Source organism: Rattus norvegicus, chromosome 7, assembly GCF_036323735.1.
Source record: "Rattus norvegicus strain BN/NHsdMcwi chromosome 7, GRCr8, whole genome shotgun sequence".
Lineage (NCBI taxonomy): Eukaryota > Metazoa > Chordata > Mammalia > Rodentia > Muridae > Rattus > Rattus norvegicus.
Window position 1 is genome coordinate 42,685,358 of NC_086025.1, and position 19,938 is coordinate 42,705,295.

Genomic DNA, 19,938 nt, shown 5'->3' on the forward strand with positions numbered 1-19,938 from the left:
AGAATTATGTGAGAAGAGAGAACATCCATCGAAACAACTCCTCCATCCGACGGGCCTGTACAAAAGTCTGTGGGAGGCATTTTCTTGATTAAAACATTGATTTGGGAGGGTCCATGTGGGAGGGTCCATGTGGGAGGGTCCAGCCTACTGTAGATACCCATAGGTGGTCCTGGGTGCTGTGAGAGTAGGTTAAGCAAGCCATCGAGAGCTTGCCAGTAAGCAGCACTCTTCATGGCTCCTGCCGAGGTTCCTGTCTCCAGGTTCCTGCCTTGAATCCCTGTCCTGACTTCCTTCAGTGATGGACAGTGATATGGAAGTGTAAGCCAAGTAAACCCTTTCCTCTCCAAGCTGCTTTCGGCCAGAACGTTTCACCACTGCAAGTGAAAGTAAACTAGGACATGTACCTACAATGACCCCACTTTGAACAACTTGCTGCTTCTAGGAATAATTGCAAAAGTATTGTGATGATCTCCCCCCCGAAAGGGAGATCAGTCATCAAAAACGGAGATCTGACAAAAAAAAAAGAAAAAAACAACTTATTTTGTGACTGATCCCACCACCTAGCACGGAGGCACTAGTGTACAGGCAAGGCTGTGTTTCTTTTGAGGAATCGGGAATTTAGCCTTGAGGGCAGTCTGTGTCATCCCTCCTACCCCATCAAGCAGATGCCACAAAGTGACCTAGCAGACGAGTCAAGAAACAAAAGCTGATGGCCAATTATAAGCAAATGGCATCTCCTCTGCCCAGCACTGGGTCTATCCTCAAGCAAAGGGGCACCTGCTCCATCGTCTAAGAAGCAAACATGGTGGAACTCCAAAATGAAATGGGAGCTAGCGCCAAAATTAGAAGTTTCAGCTCTCTGACCCACGCTAATTTTCTGGACACATCATCTTTGAGGTAATGATTTCTGCTTGCACGAACAATCTACATTTATAAAATATCCTTAAATAAAGCCCATTTCTCTAAAACACATGACAGCAACTTAACTGCTGAATTTCACAGATCCTCTCCACGCGCCCAGTCTTATTCACACTACGCCTATATAACCAGGTCCCTTTGCTTCCCATTTATTTGTAAATTTAAAAAAGAAAATCACAGGGGTGAGCATTAAAATGTAATCCTAAAATTTCGAAAAAAAATGCTAAAATGAGTATTTAAGCTTTTTAGTCTAGAAACTTGGGATGTGTACCACAGAAATAGGAAAGTAACTCAAAGGCTGGGGAGGAGGAAGAGTACTCAGCTTGAATTGTCACAGCACTCTTTCTTATGTTAATAGCCTGGGAAGGACACCCCAAAGTCTCTGAGGACAAGAGTCTTTTGAGCCCAAAGATGAAAAGAGGCAACCAACGCTAGTTAACCTGAAGGGTTCTGCACATCATCCTGTATTTCATCACCGACACGGGAGATGCTAACAGGCTCCCTGGGCACAGTGATCTGTACTGCAGGCACACAGGAACCAGAGGTAGAAGGACCACAAGTTTGAGGCCATCCTGGGCTACAAAGCTAGACACTGTCTCTTAATTAATTACTAATTTATAAATACTAGCAAGAATTTTGAAATATGAATACGGCATCAGTTTTCAAAGAAGTGAACTGGAGTTAAATTCTATCTACTACAGGGCAACCTAGCAACGTTTCCAGAGCAGACCTCACAGACTCAGAAACTTTACCTACTCAAGGGGTGGCATGCTTGCCAAGAAGAACAGCTGTTGTAGATGCTTTGTATATATACCTCAAATAAAAGCAGCTGCCGTCTAGACATATTCATAACTAGTGACTCACTGATTGTCACAGTCTACGCCTAAAAGCACATGCGAGTCAAATCCTCAAAGGAGCCGTCCAACATTAAACCTCACTACACCTATACTGACCCCCACATATCATGCCCTTACCGGATGATCAATCTTGATGGTGTCATCCCTTACCTTGTTATTCATTTACTTATTATTGTCGTAGCCAACTTCTAATAGGTACAACTGTTCATACAAGAGACGTCCTTACACTCATTAACCCACATATTCTTTTCCTCAAAGCTTCAACACTTGTCACATTTTGAGAACTCATTAAACGTGTGACATTGCTTACTAAAGTTACTTACCTCCCCCCCCAAAAAAATCCCAGAAAGCATTAATAATAATTCGTATAAAAACAATAAAGTTATAGAGGTCAGCCAGGGATTTTTCAGAATGCCTTATGGTAAACTCTGCCCTCTCTTAATATTATGAAGGTTCCTGATTTGGAGATAACACCCTCTTGGCCTTAGTATAAACGGCTGGATCTTGAACAAGTGTTTTCACTGCACTGAGCAGCAACAGGCATTAGAAAAATAAGTGTGTGCTTCTATCGCGTGCTTGAACCCAAAGGATTCTGTTTCAGAATACAACAGCAGAGTTACCCCAGATGCACATTACCTCTGAAATCCTAAGTACAGGTAAGACAACAGCTCTTGGAATGACTGTGTAAACTAATAATTGTGTCTATGTCAGCATATGTATGTGCATGTGTCCGAAAAAATAAAAAACTAAGAGACAGATGGTTGGCAAGCAGTTTCCCCTTTGTCATTTGTGTATGTCCTCTGAGTCTTTGTATTGGGGTCATCTGCTATGATAAACGTCGTGTGACAGGCTCAGTAGAGGTGAAGCAAAGTAATCTACCCTGGCATTGCCTCGTTGTGATTTTAATTTGCCAGGAAGAAATGTACTTGCTCAAAAGAACAAAATGAACCATTTCCAAATAGGTTTGATGGATCAACCAAAGCTTAGCAAGAAAATAAAACGTTACGTAAAACAGTTCATAAACTATAAATTGTTTCCAATTGCATTTTATCAGGTTATTATAATTATATGGAGAATGGAAATAAACAGTAAAACACTCCTCTTGTGCTTGATTTCTGGTGATAATGACCTGAGATTTATACACAACTTGTGATTTATTAAAAAAAAAAAAAGCAAAAATTTCCCTTACTTATTGTTTTTGTCATATGCATGTATTCCTTTATTTTAAGTTAACATGCAAAATGATGTTTCACGATCATATTTCAACGCATGGAGGAACATTATGCTCCAATTTAACATAGGTTCTCGATATGTAGCCCTGGCTAATCTGGAACACTGGGCTGGCCCGGAACTCAAAGAAACCTTCCTGCCTCTGCCTCTTAAGTTCTGCAAATAAAGGCATGAGCTGCCACACACATATTTTCAGAGGTTAAACACACTGGAATTTAAAACATAATCCACTCAGATCGATCCAGAGCAAACCTACTGAAATCGTTCTTTAAAAAGAAGTTAATGTCAATCATGTCCCGGGGGGACTTTTTTCTGTCATCTCATATCAAGGGCCACACTAACAACAGCCTTAAAACTAATCTGCCCTTTCCGAGCATAATGCAGGTGCCTGTTGAGAGATGATGTACTCTTACCCCATGATAAACAGCCGTTCTGTGGTCACAGACATACACCTGTAGCAACTGCTTTCAGTGGATGGAACGGCAACAGATCTTTTCCTCCATTTGAACGCTGTCAATCAAAATCATTACGGACAAAATCTTCACTAGTGTGTTATATTTATAGTCCTATGAAAAACTGGACAAGGAATGTGTTAGAGTTCTGGTTAGATGAGGGTCAGATGTAGTGATACAAGCACCACGCACATGATCCTAGGACTCAGGAGACAAGGCGGGAAGGTCAGGAGTTCAAGGTCAGCCTGGGTTACGACAAAGTTAGACCCCACCCAAGGTCTCTGAAGAGGGTAGGCGCAGAAGGAGAAGAAAGGGGTTTCTTTTCAATGTTCTCAATAAAATCAGTGAGCTATCCACAAATCACCTTTAGGACCATTCTGGGTTTAAGGATAGAAAATGGTGGGGCGGCAGCAATGGCTCAGTGGATAAAGCACTTGCCACACAAACATGAAGGCCAGTGTTCATATCTCCAGAGCACACAGAAAAGCCAAATGGGTGTGGCCTCGCTTCTTAATACCACTGGAGAAGTAAAGGCGGGGTATCCCCAAGGCAAGCTATTGAGTTGGCCTGGGGAGTTCAGTTATCTCCAGGTTCAGTAGGAGAACCTGACTCAAAATACAGTCAGGGAAGATACCTGATGTCACTTCACAGAGACAGAAAGAGAGAGAAAGAGAGAGAGAGAGAGAGAGAGAGAGAGAGAGAGAGAGAGAGAGAGAATTGTCAGGGAAATAAATCCGCAAACTAGTGGCACATTCATGTTGCACTATCAAAATCTGAAGTTATCATGCTTTATTTTTCCAAAGCAATGAATTATTCTACTCAAGGGAAAATTAAAAATCTGCACATTATTCTTGCTCCCCTGTCTGTATCTCATAAATGGGTACATCACCCACTAAACGATGTGCGTACAATCAGAACAGACTCCAACGCAATGACAGAGTTTATCTTTGCACCAAGCTGACTTCCCTCAGCTCTGAGAAACTTGTGCCAACTTTTTAAAGGGGACAGCGTGTGCTGATGCAAGGTCACCCTCAATAAGTGCATAAAGAGGGCAAAGAGTTGGAGGGTCACAAAAGGTGTTCGTCTGTATTTTGCACCCTCATAAACGTCAAGTTCCTCTAGATATTGTAGAGGATCACTTAGGGAGTCACAGTCACCCAGAACTTAAGATGTGTCGTGCATTTCATATTGATACCATAACTTGAGATTAAGCAGTCATCGCCTATACTATAGTAAAGGGGGGGGGGGGGGGAACGAGGCTGCAGGCATGAAAGCTTTCTCCTCAGATACTGTGAATTCTGACTTAGCATCGCTCATCTCAACACACTGTGCACACAGTCTTAGGTTTACCACCAAAACACTTGCAAGGCATTAAGGTTTTACCGTAGGGAACTGATTTCTGCCTCAGGAAGCTATATGTTACCACTTAACTTCCAACAAGCTATATAAAACATACATAATTATATAAAGCTATATAAAACATACATAATTATATAACATACATATCAGTTGATAAAGTAAACTGATCATTGTGTTTGAAAGAAATGGTAACTTTGAGAAGTACCTAGGCAATAATGCTCAAACTGCAACAACGATAAAGCCCTCCTAAGGTAAAGGCCAGATTCTTCAGGCTACCAATGCAAAGTTCTGGCTTAGCTGAGTAAGTCATGCTTAAGAGCCATCTCTCCCTTATGTATGGTTCTTTCAACTTCCAGTGGCTTCAGTTCCACCACTGTATTCCCCAGAAGTCCCAGGCGGTCATTACCATGCACAGATGTAACTTAAGCAACGCTTTCCACATGAGTCTTTGCAAGCTGAAATGGAGTAGTAGAAACAAACAGATCATGCTGTAGTTTCCACTTGGCTCCCCCTCTACGATTCCCTCTTCACACACCAGTGGGTCACAGGACTTACATAGAAAGTGCATCTGCAAAGCCACAGTTGACAGTGCACCTTGGCTGGCAATGAATCACATTCTCATGCTGAGCACAGGACAAATAAGTCCAGTGCAGCATAAAGAGGCACCTTAGGGTTTCTAGGGAACACAGGAATGAAGCTTGCTCTCCGGCTCTTCTCCTTAAGACTTCACATTTAAAAGACTATGTGGGTGCACACGAAGTTTTGCCAGAAGTCAACAGAAAATCATTTTTACTGCTGAGTAAAGCATAATTCATGCTTTAGGCCCTTAACATTCTACAAATACATGTCTAAATATCATATTGAACCCGCTATCAATGATATGAGGAAATTGTGACATGCAAGTCACCTATACAGACAGAAAACAGAAGACGAGGGTTGTTAACACGCAGCGTGACCTGTAACAGGGGGGAGGAACCTGTTACAAATTCCAGCCATCAACAGCAACTCGTGTGTCATCGGCACAACTATCTCCCAGACCCACATTCCAAACACTTCAGGGTGAGCAGGAGACCTACAGAAAATTGCACATACAGATTCATTTAGGTTCTCGTCTCCATTTTTTACAGGAAGTGGTCCCTTTTGTAAAGAACTGGACAGCAGTTGTGACTAGTAGTCAAGAGGAATGCTTATCATACTGTTCCTTTGTAGGCTCCATGTTCTTGTTCAACACTCCCTCTTCCAGATCACCCCAAAGGACTCAGCCACTGCCCTGACTCATCCCTGAACTCATTTTAGTGAAAGCTGAACAAAGCTTTCTCCACCGGGACTCTTAAAATAGCAGGTGCAACATCACAGAAATCTGGAGGAAAAAAAGCAAGCAGCACAGCCTACCTCACTCTCAGATCATTTCTTAGAGCAGTTGAAGTCAGTACACTGTGTGAAAGTTGAGTAAAAGTTTGTCTGCCGGGGAGACTATCAGCCAGCCTCCTCTGGGCACAACACAGAAGCACATCAAGGGCCTATGAGGGTACTTTGGCAAGTATTACCAGGGAATTTCATAGCAGACATCAGGGTGGGAACCAAGACCTCCTGATTTAAGACATACAATCACTCTTAGCAGGAGAGTGGACCAGACAGAGTATACAGAACATGGCTGATTAGCAGAGTACACCCCTAGCTTCTCTTGCTGTTGTCAACCACTTTGCTGAGTTCACTGGATGCCTCGCCCTAACCCTGGGGATCCATTCACTCCCCTAAGCCCAGAGAGGCTGCTGAAAGTCTGTCAAAGTAAATCTGTGTTCACTTTTTGGATGGTTTAATTTCAATGGAGCATGAAACACCCCAGGACGGTTAATAAGTTTAGCCAGGCATGCTGTTCTCCCTAATATATTTTAATTATGCATCTGTTTTAATTGTAATCAGATTAAGTCACCGGAAAGGCACAAATTGGAATTTTCCCTAATGGCTATTGGAGCTTTTCATCAGTTTCTAAACACTAACAACATTTTTAAAATAGGTAAGGACATCAGCACAAGGGTGATATTTTCCAAGAATCAACGCAGTTTCTTTGACAACACAACCCGGGTCTCATTAGCCACCCAAACTAACCCAAATACAGAAGACAACTTCAATCTCCAGGGGCGTCTTCTTCCGCAATTAGCACCAGCGAATCACTAATGTCTAAGGCAAGACTCCCAAACAGAACTGAAAGCCCACGTTTTTATAAAGGACTTCCCCATGATAAGTGAACGAGGCCGGGGGAACCAGAGATAAAACCAGCAGCAAGATACAGTAGCTCAAAGTTTACTATCGGACACGTCAAAGAGAAAGTTGACGCAGAGTACGCGCGCTCTTTCCTCTATTTTGGCAACTGTCATGCGTGAGTTTAACTTCCAGAAATCAGTGTCCTATCAATAAAAGGAAACGACACGGGGAAGATCTTCTAAGGAGTGGAGAGTTGCTTCCTTCCAGCCCACACGTAAAATCGCTTAATATGTTTTTCTGCACCAAGGTAAACCTAGGATTGTTATTGGATTTTTTTTCGGGGCTGGTTGTTTGTTTAACGTGGGTTCATTAAACAGTTTTCCAAATTGCCTGGATTTCCGCTAAGAAACTTAAGCGCCTGCCTACCGGCAAGAAGCAAGCAAAAACCTGCTGCAAAGTAGGAGCGGAAACTCCTTTGGCCAGCCCAGCGCGCCTGCGTCCCGGCTGTTGGCTATAGGTGTTACGGTTTCCGCGTCGTCTAAACCTTCAGGTGCAGATACCTGTCCGCACCACCACCACCACCCCCAAGACGCACTTCAACCTGACAGAAAGCAGTGCTAGATCCACCGATGAACCCCCACCCCACCCCTGTCGCGCCGCAGCCATTGCCCCTTTCTCTCACCCACTTACCTGTCATCGTAGCAGAAATCCGCACTCAGGGTGTTGAGATACAAGGCGAGCCCCAGAGCGCTGCTCACCAACTCTGCAATCATCTCTCCACCGCCTTCCCTCCGGCTTGGCTCCCAGCGCGAGCGCAGCAGCGGCAACAAAAAACAGAAGCATCAATCCCCACCTTCCGCCGCCTTCTGCTCCTGGCTGCACTTTTCCCCGGCTTCCCCGCCCGCCTCCTCGCCCTCCCTCCGCTCCTTCTTCAGATCCCCGGCTCCTCGGGGCGCCGGGCTCCGCTGTTCCTGCGTGCTCCGGGGGTTGCGGGCTCACACCGCTCTCCCCATTGCCGGACAACCGCGAGAGGCAAGCGGCGATCGGCTTCACGCCCCCCGGCGGAGAATCGGGGCTAGTCCTTTCCCGCGGCTCGCGGTCCCCACCCTAACCCATGGCACTTTGGGACACCCTAGGTAAAGGACTGGGGAGATCGAAGAGTGCGAGGTCCGGGACGAAGGGGCCGGACAGAGCGAGGATCTGGGACCAGCGGGAGGAAAGGAGGGAGAGACAGAGAGAAAGGGGCGGGTGGGAGGGACGAGGCGAACCGCCTCCCCTCGCCGCCTCCCGAGCGCACGACTCCGGGGTCGTTCGCAGCAACTCGGCCACCACCGGGGCTGCGGCACATTCACTCTTTATTGGTTCCCTCCCGGACCCCTCTCCAGTGAAGTGAGAAGCGGCGACTGGGGACTCCAAAAGCTCCCGCGTGGGGTTCTCGCCGCGGCCCCACGCGCCTGCGTGGCCAGCCCACCATCCTAAGCTAGCCCAGCCCCTTTCTCCACCCAGATCCTCCCTGCAGACTCCTCCCTGTCTACCCCCACTGGCTGGAGGCTCCGCCCACTCTCCTAGCAGTTCCAGCCTCGTCCTCCGGCCCAACTCCCTTCTTCCTCTTTCTTCACCTTCCTTTTTACTCTGGAAAGCACCCCCAGGACAAAGATGACTTTTGGAAGATTGCCCAAAACGACAGCTAGAGTGCGCTCTGGGCTCTGGGAGGTGGAGGAGAAAGGCGACAGGAGGAGTCCATGACTTGTCCAGTGGTGCCTGGAGGAGCCTTGCACGCTCTAGATCGCAAGCCAAGCGTCTGGTGCCAAGAGCTGTCAGGCAAAGGTCTGGTCAGCTGGAGAGACCTCTGGGGACACGGAGAGGTAGGACAGGTTTGCAGAGCGCTGGCAACTACGATTGACAATAAGGATTGACAATAAGGATCTATTGCCCGCGCGCGCTCGATGCGTGAGCTGAATTGGGATGGAAGGGCCTGTTGAAGAGCTGGGAGGTGGGGGAGGAGGGAGCAGCGTTTAGGAGAGAGTTCTACTCTGGGGCCACGCCGTCACCGTCGACGTTAATGTCAGTGGAAAGACGCGTGTCCCGCAGTTAGATTATGAAAAGGGATCCAGGAAATGAAAGGGGAGAGGCTAGAAGATAAGAAACAACCATGTGCTCCTCAGAAATTGCGTGGGGGTGGGTGTCTTTCGTGGTTCAGGACGGTCAAGCTGCCGCTGAAAACACAGAAGAGACCACGCTAATGAAACCCTCTACAGAGGCATGCTTAAACCCAGCAAGGCGGAAAAGCCAGTGCCCTTTCCTTTCCGCCCGGATGCAAGACTGGATGGAAGGCATCCAACGTGATGAAATACGGCGTAGAAGAATAGTCTGGGCAGAAGGAGCACTGGGTACTAAAGTTGCATGACCAAAGAGATCCGAGAGCTGTCTGCCACACCCCCTTCCTGCCTGGTCCCCTTTCTGACTGGACTGGTCGCTCACTTGGACGATGATGAACACTACTGCAGCGCCCCCTGCTGTGGGGATGCTACAGGGCCTAGAAAACAAGTCGGTGCAGGACTGACTTGTCCCCCCATTGGAAGAGCAGCACCTGACCAGCAAACTCTTCAAAGATACTAAAGAAAGCGGAGCACCTGGGTATGTGGCAGCGATCTGAAAAGTTTGAGTGCCTGCAGAATAAAGATGTCTGACTTTACAAGGGAATCTTTTAGACCCTGACAAATGTGGGTTCTACCTGCAACAGGCAAATGTTGATTTGATCAAAATATTCTGTGCATGTAGGAAGTTCTAAAATAATATATTAAAGACAATGGTTCCTGTTTTGCATGCTCCCCGATATACTGTTTTTTTCTTTTTTTTTTTTTTACGTTTTAAAAAAATCATATCAACTGGTCCATTCGGATCCTCTCTGGCTCTCTCCTGGGCTTATATATTGATATTGGACCCTGGGACCCTGGGGGAGGAATACATACTTAAGTCAGATATCTAGGTTTGCGTATCAGTTTGGCTATTCGTTATTTGGGTAAGCTAGGGCCAATCACCTTCTTCATGCCTCACTTATAAATACACTTTGGTTAGAGGAGTTACCATGTAAATAAAGCATTTACACAGAGACTGACTGGTTCAATAAGTTAGCCCTTAGAGTTTCCAACGTCCGTCATCTTTTGCTTCTTAACTAAAACCTAGACACCCCCTGTAAAATGCATACCATCACACCCACACCGTCCCATTCTTAGTGCAAACTGTCACCCAAATACACCCATCACATCTACAGAGCTCTAATCCTGGTCGAAGCCGTTGTCTCCTACACCAACTAATCGAATGGCCTTGGAAATGGTCTGGCTTCTACACCCACAGCCCCTGCACCAAGCGTGTACTTGAGGCAGCAGACAAGCCCATTTAAGTTCAATCACTCCACCTAGCCATGTGTAGTGCACATAGCATAAAACTCTCTTTTGGCCCTCCCCCTCTTTGCAAGAGGTCTGTCCACGTATGCCTTCTCAGGAACCTTCTTTTCTCTCCTTCCTGGAACTGTTTTCTCCCCTAGACATTCTTCGGCTGCTTTCTACTATCAGGTATTTCAAATGGTATTGCTTTAAAATTTCCTTCACGTACTTTATAAAACACACACACACACACACACACACACACACACACACACACACACACACGACATCTCTTTCCCATCATCCTTTATTACTTCTTTCTTAGTACACATTAGTATCTTTGTTTGCTTGCTTGCTTGCTTGTTTGTGGGGCTTGGGGGGGGGTTTGAGACACAGTTTCCCTAGGTAGCTCTGACCGTCAAGGAATTCACTCTGTGGATTAGGTTGACCTCAGCCTCAGAGATCCACCTGACTCTGCCTTCAGAGTGCTGCTATTAAAGGTGTGAGCCACCACTGCCCGGAGATAAGCAAACATTTATTAACGTACCCCTTGAATGATGAAGTTTGTAACCTTATCCGCATAATGCCCAGAGCCTATAGCATCTGAACATGTAAGAGAAACTATAAAAGAGGGGTAAACAAATGAACAATAAGAGTATTTAAGGGATTTTATGGAAGAGCTGAAAGCCCACAAGTAGTCATCAGGAAGAAGGAACCAATTTGTTATCTGCTTTAAAGATGCCGAGCAGGAGGGAAGAAGGGTGACGTTGGAGTGCATCACTTCCTCAGGAAGACCCATGTAGGAAGTCACACGAGGACAACCTCTTTCCTAAGACTTACTGGCATAAAAGTAAGAGAGACCTTAGGGTTCAGAGTGCTAAAACCTTGTGAACATTTCTCAATTCCAAAGCTCTGGTAGTTTCAAAAAGCCAAGTGTGGCTTTCTCTACCACCACACAGCCCCTTTGAATTGCCTCGGGAACTGAGTCATGCCATAAAAATGGTAGACCTTGAGATTCTTAATAGACAGCAGACTGGACATCCTGAAGTGTTTGGGAAAAAATTCAGTTGCTTGTAGCAAAAAAAAAATTCGATTGTACTTTAACGTGGGTCCCTATATCTTTCCTGTGAATTAAGCAACGGGTTCTTGTAGATTGCTCTCCAAGGGCTGAGAAAGAACCAGTGCTCGCATTTTCCACCTTTCTCAAACGATTACAGAGAGCAACTAGGATTAAATATGCCACCACTACTCCTGGAGATCATTTATGACCACAGAGCTCCTTTTAGCTTATTAAGGTGCATTTGTCCGCTGTGAGGCGAGGGGAGGCTGCTGCTGCCTCCGTTCTGAATTTATACATTGTTTATTTAAAGCTGTTGCAGCTATCCTCGGTGGAAGGAAATTAGGCTGGTTGGCTTAAAGCTTTCTACCTTAGACACAAGTTTGGCAAAAAAAAAATTTAAAGTGCTAAGCCCTTATTTTCCTTATTTTCCCGAGTAGGTCCCACACATCTGCTACCTTACCACTTCCTCAATGAATTCCATTTTATAGTCAACCAGACCTAGCCTACATTTGTTCTGCATTCCCAGGCCTTTGTTGTATAATTCATACCTTTGTGGTGCCAGTTCCTCGGGGTAAAGATTTCCTTATTTTCCTAAGACATTTTTAGTTTATTGTGCAATCCCATCTTCCCTTTGGGTGTTGCATAAATATTAACTAAAAGCCCACATCTGGTGTTAGTCGTCATTTCTATTTGTCCTAATATAACTTCGCTTTGAACAATTCATTCGGAAAGTGTGCCAAGGGTGAAATGCGGCACATAAATTCTCTTTGCACTACACAGAGTGCTTTGTAAAATGCCCACGGATTTGGTTATTTATGAACAGAAGATTTGCACCTCTTCCTTACAATCTCAATTCTAAAGTTGCAGCAGGCTAGAGTAATCACAAACCGCCATATGTTTTCTGCAAGGGTCTCCGGGAATCTCCTGCTAAAACCTTAACAGATTGACCAGGTAGCAGAAAAACTAGCACAGCAGGTGAAACTGCCTGTTCAGGGAGGTCAGAACAGAGAGCTCGCTGCTGGGGGACTCATAAGCTCTGGGTTCTGCTCAGGAAATAACACTGCAGGAGAAAAACAGCAGAAGGTGGATGAAATGTGGGTTGTGAAATAGAAGGAAGCACGTGGGCTGAGTGGTTAACTAACGACAGCAAAAGCATTGGCGGCATATGTTTTCCCGGCATATTCTCAAGCACTGTCCTGCAGACATGACAGCATGCTGCCCTCAGACTTGTGATCTATTAGGAATAAAATTAGGGGATTGCAACGGCAGAAACAGATCCTGTCTCCCCTGTCACAAAACCAGGCCTGTTAAGAACCAGCTGCTACCACAATAATGATCACTTTAGGAATGTCACCCTTCTCCCAGCCTCTAGTTCAGAGAAAGAGAAGGTGGGGAAGAAAAGGAGGAGGAGGAGGGGTAGGAGAAGGAAGAGAGTATAAATTACACGTTCATAACCAGATCAGAAAAATTACAGATACGTTGAGGCTACTGATAGAATTCAGAAGCTTATCAAGAAAAGCAAGGACAGAAGCAACCTCTTTCATTGAAGCTCTCCAAATGCATTCACGTGCTCTGTTACAAAGGGTGCAAAATAATACAATGAACAGCTTGGAAATTGCTTGGAATCTTGGCTAATAGGGCCAATCTTGGTCTCAGTAGAATAAGAGAAAAAAAAAAGGACTACAGGAAAATTAATTTGAATGGGAATTTTTTTAGATTAAAGTTAGTCAGTTTTGCCTTGACGTTCAGTTCAGTATGGACCTTTGAAGAGAAAGAATGGCCTTTTTAGACAACTTTGTAGAATGAAGAATCTACATTCGTGCTCTCCAGGACAGCACACATCAACCACTTGCAGCTACTGGGTAGCTGACATGTGATAGCACAAACTGTGGAATTAAATTTTAAGTTAGGGTTACTTTATAAATTATAAGTGCTCTTACACAGTCATGCAGTTACACGGTCCTCTGCCATTTAGAGTTTTCTCCAGTAGTCACATGTAACTAATGGCTACACTTTCAGACTGAAGAGCCTAGGCTGGGAGGGCCTCCAGCTTGTACAGTTCCCTCCTAGGTGACTGACCAGAGCTCTCACAGAAGAGTCAGTTGCCAGCATTCTCCCTCTGGTGGAAGCTTCTCCATGAGTCATTTCCTCTGATCTACAGGGCTTCACCCCAACTCACTTTTATTTATAAAGCAGCATCCACCTTCTGAGTATTTTTAGTAATTAGATATTGTCCTGGGCACCTGATGTTTATTGTCTCACTAATCTGAGAGAGCTAAATAAGGAAGTTGAGGCACACATGGAATTTAGTCAATAGCCCATGGTCTTGCAGCCTCTAAGTAGTGGCACTAATATGTCAGTCACGAAGCCTCTCTTCCAGTCGTTCCTCAGTACAGAAGAGCCATGCCCATTCTCCTAGTCAGGAGTCACACCTTTCTTAGTTAGCATCAAGAGAAGAAACTCCCGACAACCAAGATGCTCTAAGTATATTTAATATTCTGCCTCTTCTATATTCCCACAGCTCATTTTGCCTAAAGTATTCTGAATCTCTTTATTTTGTGAATATCTTTTTTAAAGTCACTTTTGTCTCATTCTTCCCCCATCTAATACAGAAACTTTTAAAAGACTATATATAGTCCCATAATCCATGCTATCACTAATAGGTTTATAGGTTATCTGATATATTAAAAAATTTAAATTTGCACCTAAGATATATTTAAACAATCTCTTATGGATTAACTGTAAATTGATACATTATTACTTGTATTAGTAGAAAAGCCAAAATCATATTTTCAACCATTGAGCCCATCATAAGCAAAAATCAATGAATTTAAGACTTTTATAACATTCATTAAGCTCTTCATTTAAACATTAAGCACTTTCTAACTTGTAAAGCTGTTGCTTAATTTAGTAATTAAGTGAGTTACTTGTTTATAGGTTTCCATAAAATTTTATCATCTTGTTTTTCCAAAGGCTTTTGTCTATTTTGCTCTGTTTAATCTATTCTTTATTTTCTGCAAATTTTACAACTACGAAAGTATTTAAAACTTAACCAGCAAAATAAAAAACATCTTCATGAAAGTTACGGAGAACTGTTCTAAAATATACAGGGTAAAGAAATAAATTGCTTACAATGAAAGCTGTGAAGCTGAGATCTTAATTTTCTTAGCACTGGGTTGCAGACCCTGGGTTGAAGAGAAGAAACGATGAATACCACACTGAGGTTGTCATTTTGAAGCTGAGCACCATTGCGGAGCCTGAGATCAGGAGCTCTCTTCCTTCTCTGGCCTATGTTAACCTCTGCCAGGGCTGGCCATAATGCTTACACTCAGTACCAGTGAGGACTGGGCCAGTGTCTACTCTAATATATGTTGTAAACATGGTATGCAGACAACCGCCAATCTCCTTGTCCCTACAGATGAATTCACATGTGGTGGTTTGCATGAGAATGACCCCTATAGGTGCATAGTTTTGAATTCTTCTTCCCTTTGTTTGTGGATCTGTTTGGGGAGGGTGAATACATATGCCTTATAAAAGGAGATGAATCACAGGGGCAGACTTCAAAAACTTCCTCATTCCCATTGTGCTCTCTCTGCCTCCTGAAAGTAGATCAGCCTCTCAGCTGTTCCTGCTGCCTTTGTTCTGCCATCATGGACTCTGACCCTCTGAAACCAAAAGCTCAATTAAAATGTTTTCATTGATAAGTTGGCTTGGGCATGGGGCTTTGTCACAGCAATATAAAGGTAACTAGTACGTGGCATTTTCTAGAACGTTATACAAATGAAAATAACACAAAATACTCTTTTTTCTCTTGTTCACTTATTTTAGTTTACATAATTACTTTGAGATCTAAGTGTGTACACAGTGGTAGTAAATGCATTCAGACAATATGAGGACTCTCTAGTCTAGCCTGCTGGACTATTGAATGTTTTATCTACGCATCTAGTATGGAGAGGGTAGTGATGTTGCCATTATCCACAGACATATTTCATGGGTTATATAGATTTTTTGCATATTGAGTTAAGATTGCTTAATTAATTAATTGTGACCCATTGAATTCCATATGTTTGGTTTTTGTTTTTGTTTTTGTTTTCTGAGAAGTACCCTTGATGCATTTCATAATAAAAAAGGATGCACCATTGTTGGGAGTGATGCCCCTGAAGCCCTCCATTATTGATGTTAATATTATGGTTAGAGTTAAGTATGACTGGGTTCGTGGAAAATCCCCAGCCAGCTGCAGAAGACTAATACAAATCGGGTGGCCAGGATGAGTAATGATATGATAAAGCTCTGACCTTGCTGAGAAATACATCCGATGTCAGTTTCCCAATGTGATGACCTGTAACCTTTCTGAAAGACCAACATCCTGTTGACATCAGCTAACCACACGAATACTGTGTCCTTGGCCTGTGTAAATGTTTCCCACTTGCCCCTTCCCTCTGTTACCCCTGTTATGGTATAAATTCAGCCTTGGGAAAAAATAAAATTGTCACCTTGATCAGACTCTTGTCTTGGTGTCCTTCTTTGCATCTCTTGTCCCTCATTCTCTTCCAGATACCCTCAGCACCGTCGTTGACACTCCCAGAGACTAAGCCACCAACCAGGGGCTGGTCTGTGGCCCCTGGCATATATGTAGCAGAGGATTGCCTTGTCTGGCCTCAGTGAGAGAGGACATGCTTAGTCAGCTCTACCACACTCCACAATGCGATACCTTTCATAGGGTTTGGCTTTTTGGATAATGCAATTATGATTGTTGCAGGAACCTAAATTGAATTGTCTATTGGAATTATTTTGGGAATTTCAACAATGGCAGCCAACATGTTATCTTTTCCTTCCATGTATCAACATATTACTTAATTTTCAGTTATTGATACTGTATTGTACTGACTTGGGGTTTGCTTATTTCTTACATGACATGCATGGGATACCTATTTATGTCTTTATTTTTTTCCTGATGGTTGTAATTTAATGCTGAGGTTTCTCCAAATTATTTAAGATGTTTAATATCAGTTAAAATTGTAATTCTCTGCCTGGTGGCATCCCTTCTGTGATGTTTCACAGTAAACATTTACAATCATATAAATTCATTCAATTTTTAAACTTCAACATCTATCCAAAATGGAGCAGTGTTTTAAGTATATCTGACTATTTTAATTTTGACCCGCACTATCTTTAAGAGTAAGAGGTTAATCAGAAAAAACAATAATTGTCTGGCACCTCTTTTACATTAAACCATACATGCTAACAAGTGTGTTTATTTCTGATTGGCTTTTTTCCTTTAATTTCTCAACTTTGAGCAATCAGTGAATTCTGGTTTGTGAGAGAGAGTCAGTACTTAGATAGTTCCTGTGTCTTAGAATATGGTTAAAGAGAGCATGAAAAAGTTCAGAAAAGGTTTAGAAAAGAGAAAACAAGAAAGAGAAAAAGCTGAGAAGTGGTATCAAAATTGGTTCTCCGACTCCCCTTGGTTGTCCACCCTGCTTCCCTCTCTGTTGGGCCCCCTAGTAGGCCTTCTTTTGCTTATATCTTTTGGCTCTTGGGCATTTAATCATTTAACCAGCTTTGTTAAACAACAGGTAGATAATATAGCAGCAAAATCTATTCAGGTATATTACCATAGGCTAGCTATGGAGGATGCCTTTGATGAGGGCCAAGCTCACCTACACATCTCCTCCCAGCCCAGGCAAGGACATTTTTGTCCTTTAGCCAAATAAGGCCAACATTCTTTTCTGCCTGCTGTCCTGATGCCTTTGCTGAAACATCAACAAATCGTCACCCCTTCGTGCTGAGGTGGACAGTCAATGACGGATAAGAGAGTGATATATTCATGAATAAAGGGCCTAAGACAGGAGGGCTGCCATTAGCTGCTGCCTTATCCCATGATGGACGCTGGCCACAAGATTCTTTTGGCCATGTGACAAATATCACTCCAACCTAAGACAGACACAGTTCCCGAGGGGCTCATTCCAGGACAGCATGGCCATTGGTCACCTTTTCATTTGACTATAAGGAAGGGGGAGATGTTGGGAGCGATGCCCTTGAAGCCTTCCATTATTGATGTTATTATTATGGTTAAAATTAAGTATGACTGGGTTCATTGAAAATCCCCAGCCAGCTGCAGAAGACTAATACAAATCTGGTGGTCAGGATGAATAATGATATGATAAAGTTCTGACCTTGCTGAGAAACACATCTGACGTCAAGATGCCCAATGTGATGACATGTAACCTTTCTGAGAAACCAATATCCTGCTGACTAATAGATATGACAAACCTGTGACCTTTCTGACATCCTGTTGACATCAGCTGACCACACGAATACTGTGTCCTTGGCCTGAGTAAATGTTTCCCACTTGCCCCTTCCCTCCGTTACCCCTGTTATGGTATAAGTTCAACCTTGGGGAAAAAATAAAATTGTCACCTTGATCAGACTCTTGTCTTGGCGTCCTTCTTCCCGTCTCTTGTCCCCTATTCTCTTCCAGATACCCTCAGCCCCTGTCGTTGACATGCTAGTGCTGGCTGTTCTGGCCCCATCAGTCTTGCTGCCTCCATGGCTAGCCCCATGCAACGACTGCCCAGCTCACGGGTAACTGTCACAAATCCCTGTAACCCAGTAAAATCAAAACTCTGGAAGCTTGTAATTTATCAGTCAGATTTATATCAGTAAATTCTCACCACACAAAACATCCATACAATGAATTCAGAGCCAACTGATATTGATATAAACTGCCCACTTAGATTGGACAAATTGTAATAATAATAATAATAATAATAATAATAATAATAATAATAATAATAAATCCTTTATATGATATTCATAGCTACCTGTGGCTGTTTAAAGCCACACAGACCTGCATCATCCTTCTTTTCCTCCATCTTCCTTTCTTCTCCTTTCCCTCCTGCTCTCCCGCCTCTCAGAAACTCTCAGGCTGCCCTCCTTTTCTATTGTCCAATCATAGGCTTTAGCCTTGCCTTCACATACCCTCACCTGCTTACAGACAGCAATCTGCATTTCCTATTATGAAGCTGTAACATGCTTTCTTTAGGCAACTGTCGAACATTGTAATTTCCAGCATTCATATACTATGAACAACAACGCATGAGCATTCATAGAAATCTTTGCACAGACATATGCTTTCTTGTCTTTTGGGTAAATATGTAGGAGTGGGATGTCTGGGACATTTGGTCAGTAGTGTTTCATGTTTTCAGGGACTGTTAAACTGTTTTCCTATGTAGAACATTTTACATTCTCACAAGCAACTCTAATTTAATTTTAAACTTTCCAATTAAGTGGCGTTGCCTTATAGTTCCAATTTTCATTTCAATAATACTTAGGATATTCAGTATCTTGTGTCCGTAGTCAATCCAAACGTGTTCTTCGACAACGTGTCTGTTTAAATCATTGGCCTATATTTCTCTTGTTTTTGTTTTTGTTTTTGTAGCCTGTTTACAATAGTGCAGACTAATTAGCTCACTGATCTTAAATCAGAACAACACCATGGTTCATTGGGGTTTTTATTTCAAGGTTGCCAAGGGACATGGCCATGGAGGAGGAACAACAAATGGTTTTAGAACCCATGGAACCACAGCCACAACAGGTTTTCCTCAGTAATGAATGACTCTGAGGACCACGTGTCCTGAGGATGTCATGCTGTAAGGAGTTCTGCTCTGCTTGCTGCCCTCATGTCCCTCTTAACCTAAGACTTATAGGAAAACTAAGGGGGCTTCCAGTCCCTCTCTAGGCAGTACCTCTGGCACTCACAAGAATGCTTGATCTCTTTCGGGCATTGCTGCTGGAAGAGGTTCATGATTCCATCACCACCCTAGGAAAGAATTTAGAGATGTAGATTGTCAGTTATGACAACCTCCCTTAGAAAGTATTTGAAAAATTAAATTGTTAGTGAAGCTAGGTTAAAATGTTTTTGCTACAGGCTCTAATGTAGAAAATCTGAGGGAACAATTTGGAGTTCAGAAAGGCACACTTTTGTTTGTTAAGCCAGGGACCTTTTATGGTCAAGCAACAAGAATAATGACAGCACTGCCTGATGATTCACACTGAGGCTAGACTGGTGATGACCCATATCTTTTTCTTTCTTTTTCTTTTTTACTTCATTTTTGTTTTACTTATTCACTTTATACCCTGCTCACTTCCCCACGCCTGGCCTCACCCTCTCCCACAATTCATCACCCATACCTCATCCCCTTCTCCTCTAAGCAGGCGCGAGCTCCCTTGGGTATTCCCCAACCCTGGTACTTCAAGTCTCTGTAAGGTTAGGCACTTTCTTTCCCACTGAGGCCAGACAAGGCAGCCCAGCTAAAAGAGCATATCCCCCACACAGGCAACAGGTTTTGGGATAGCCCTCATTCCAGTTGTTTACGACCCACATGAAGACCAAGCTGCACATCTGTTACATATGTGCTGGGAGGTCTGTGCATGTTCTTTGGTTGGTAGTTCAGACTGAGCATTTCAAG

General features: G+C 43.5%; 1 protein-coding gene across 4 annotated transcripts in view; it reads right to left on the reverse strand.

Annotated features, from left to right (window-relative positions):
- Nucleotides 1–10,294, reverse strand: part of Tmtc2 (transmembrane O-mannosyltransferase targeting cadherins 2) — a 414,906-nt gene extending 404,612 nt beyond the window's left edge. The window contains exon 1 of one of the 4 annotated variants that reach the window (NM_001171177.2): nucleotides 7,712–7,794. In NM_001171177.2, the coding sequence (NP_001164648.2) occupies nucleotides 7,712–7,794 (83 nt within the window). Of the gene's footprint in view, nucleotides 1–7,711 lie in introns of all 4 variants that reach the window. The other 3 variants (XM_039078704.2, XM_039078703.2, XM_039078706.2) reach the window with 3 other exon arrangements.
- Nucleotides 10,295–19,938: the final 9,644 nt, after the last annotated feature.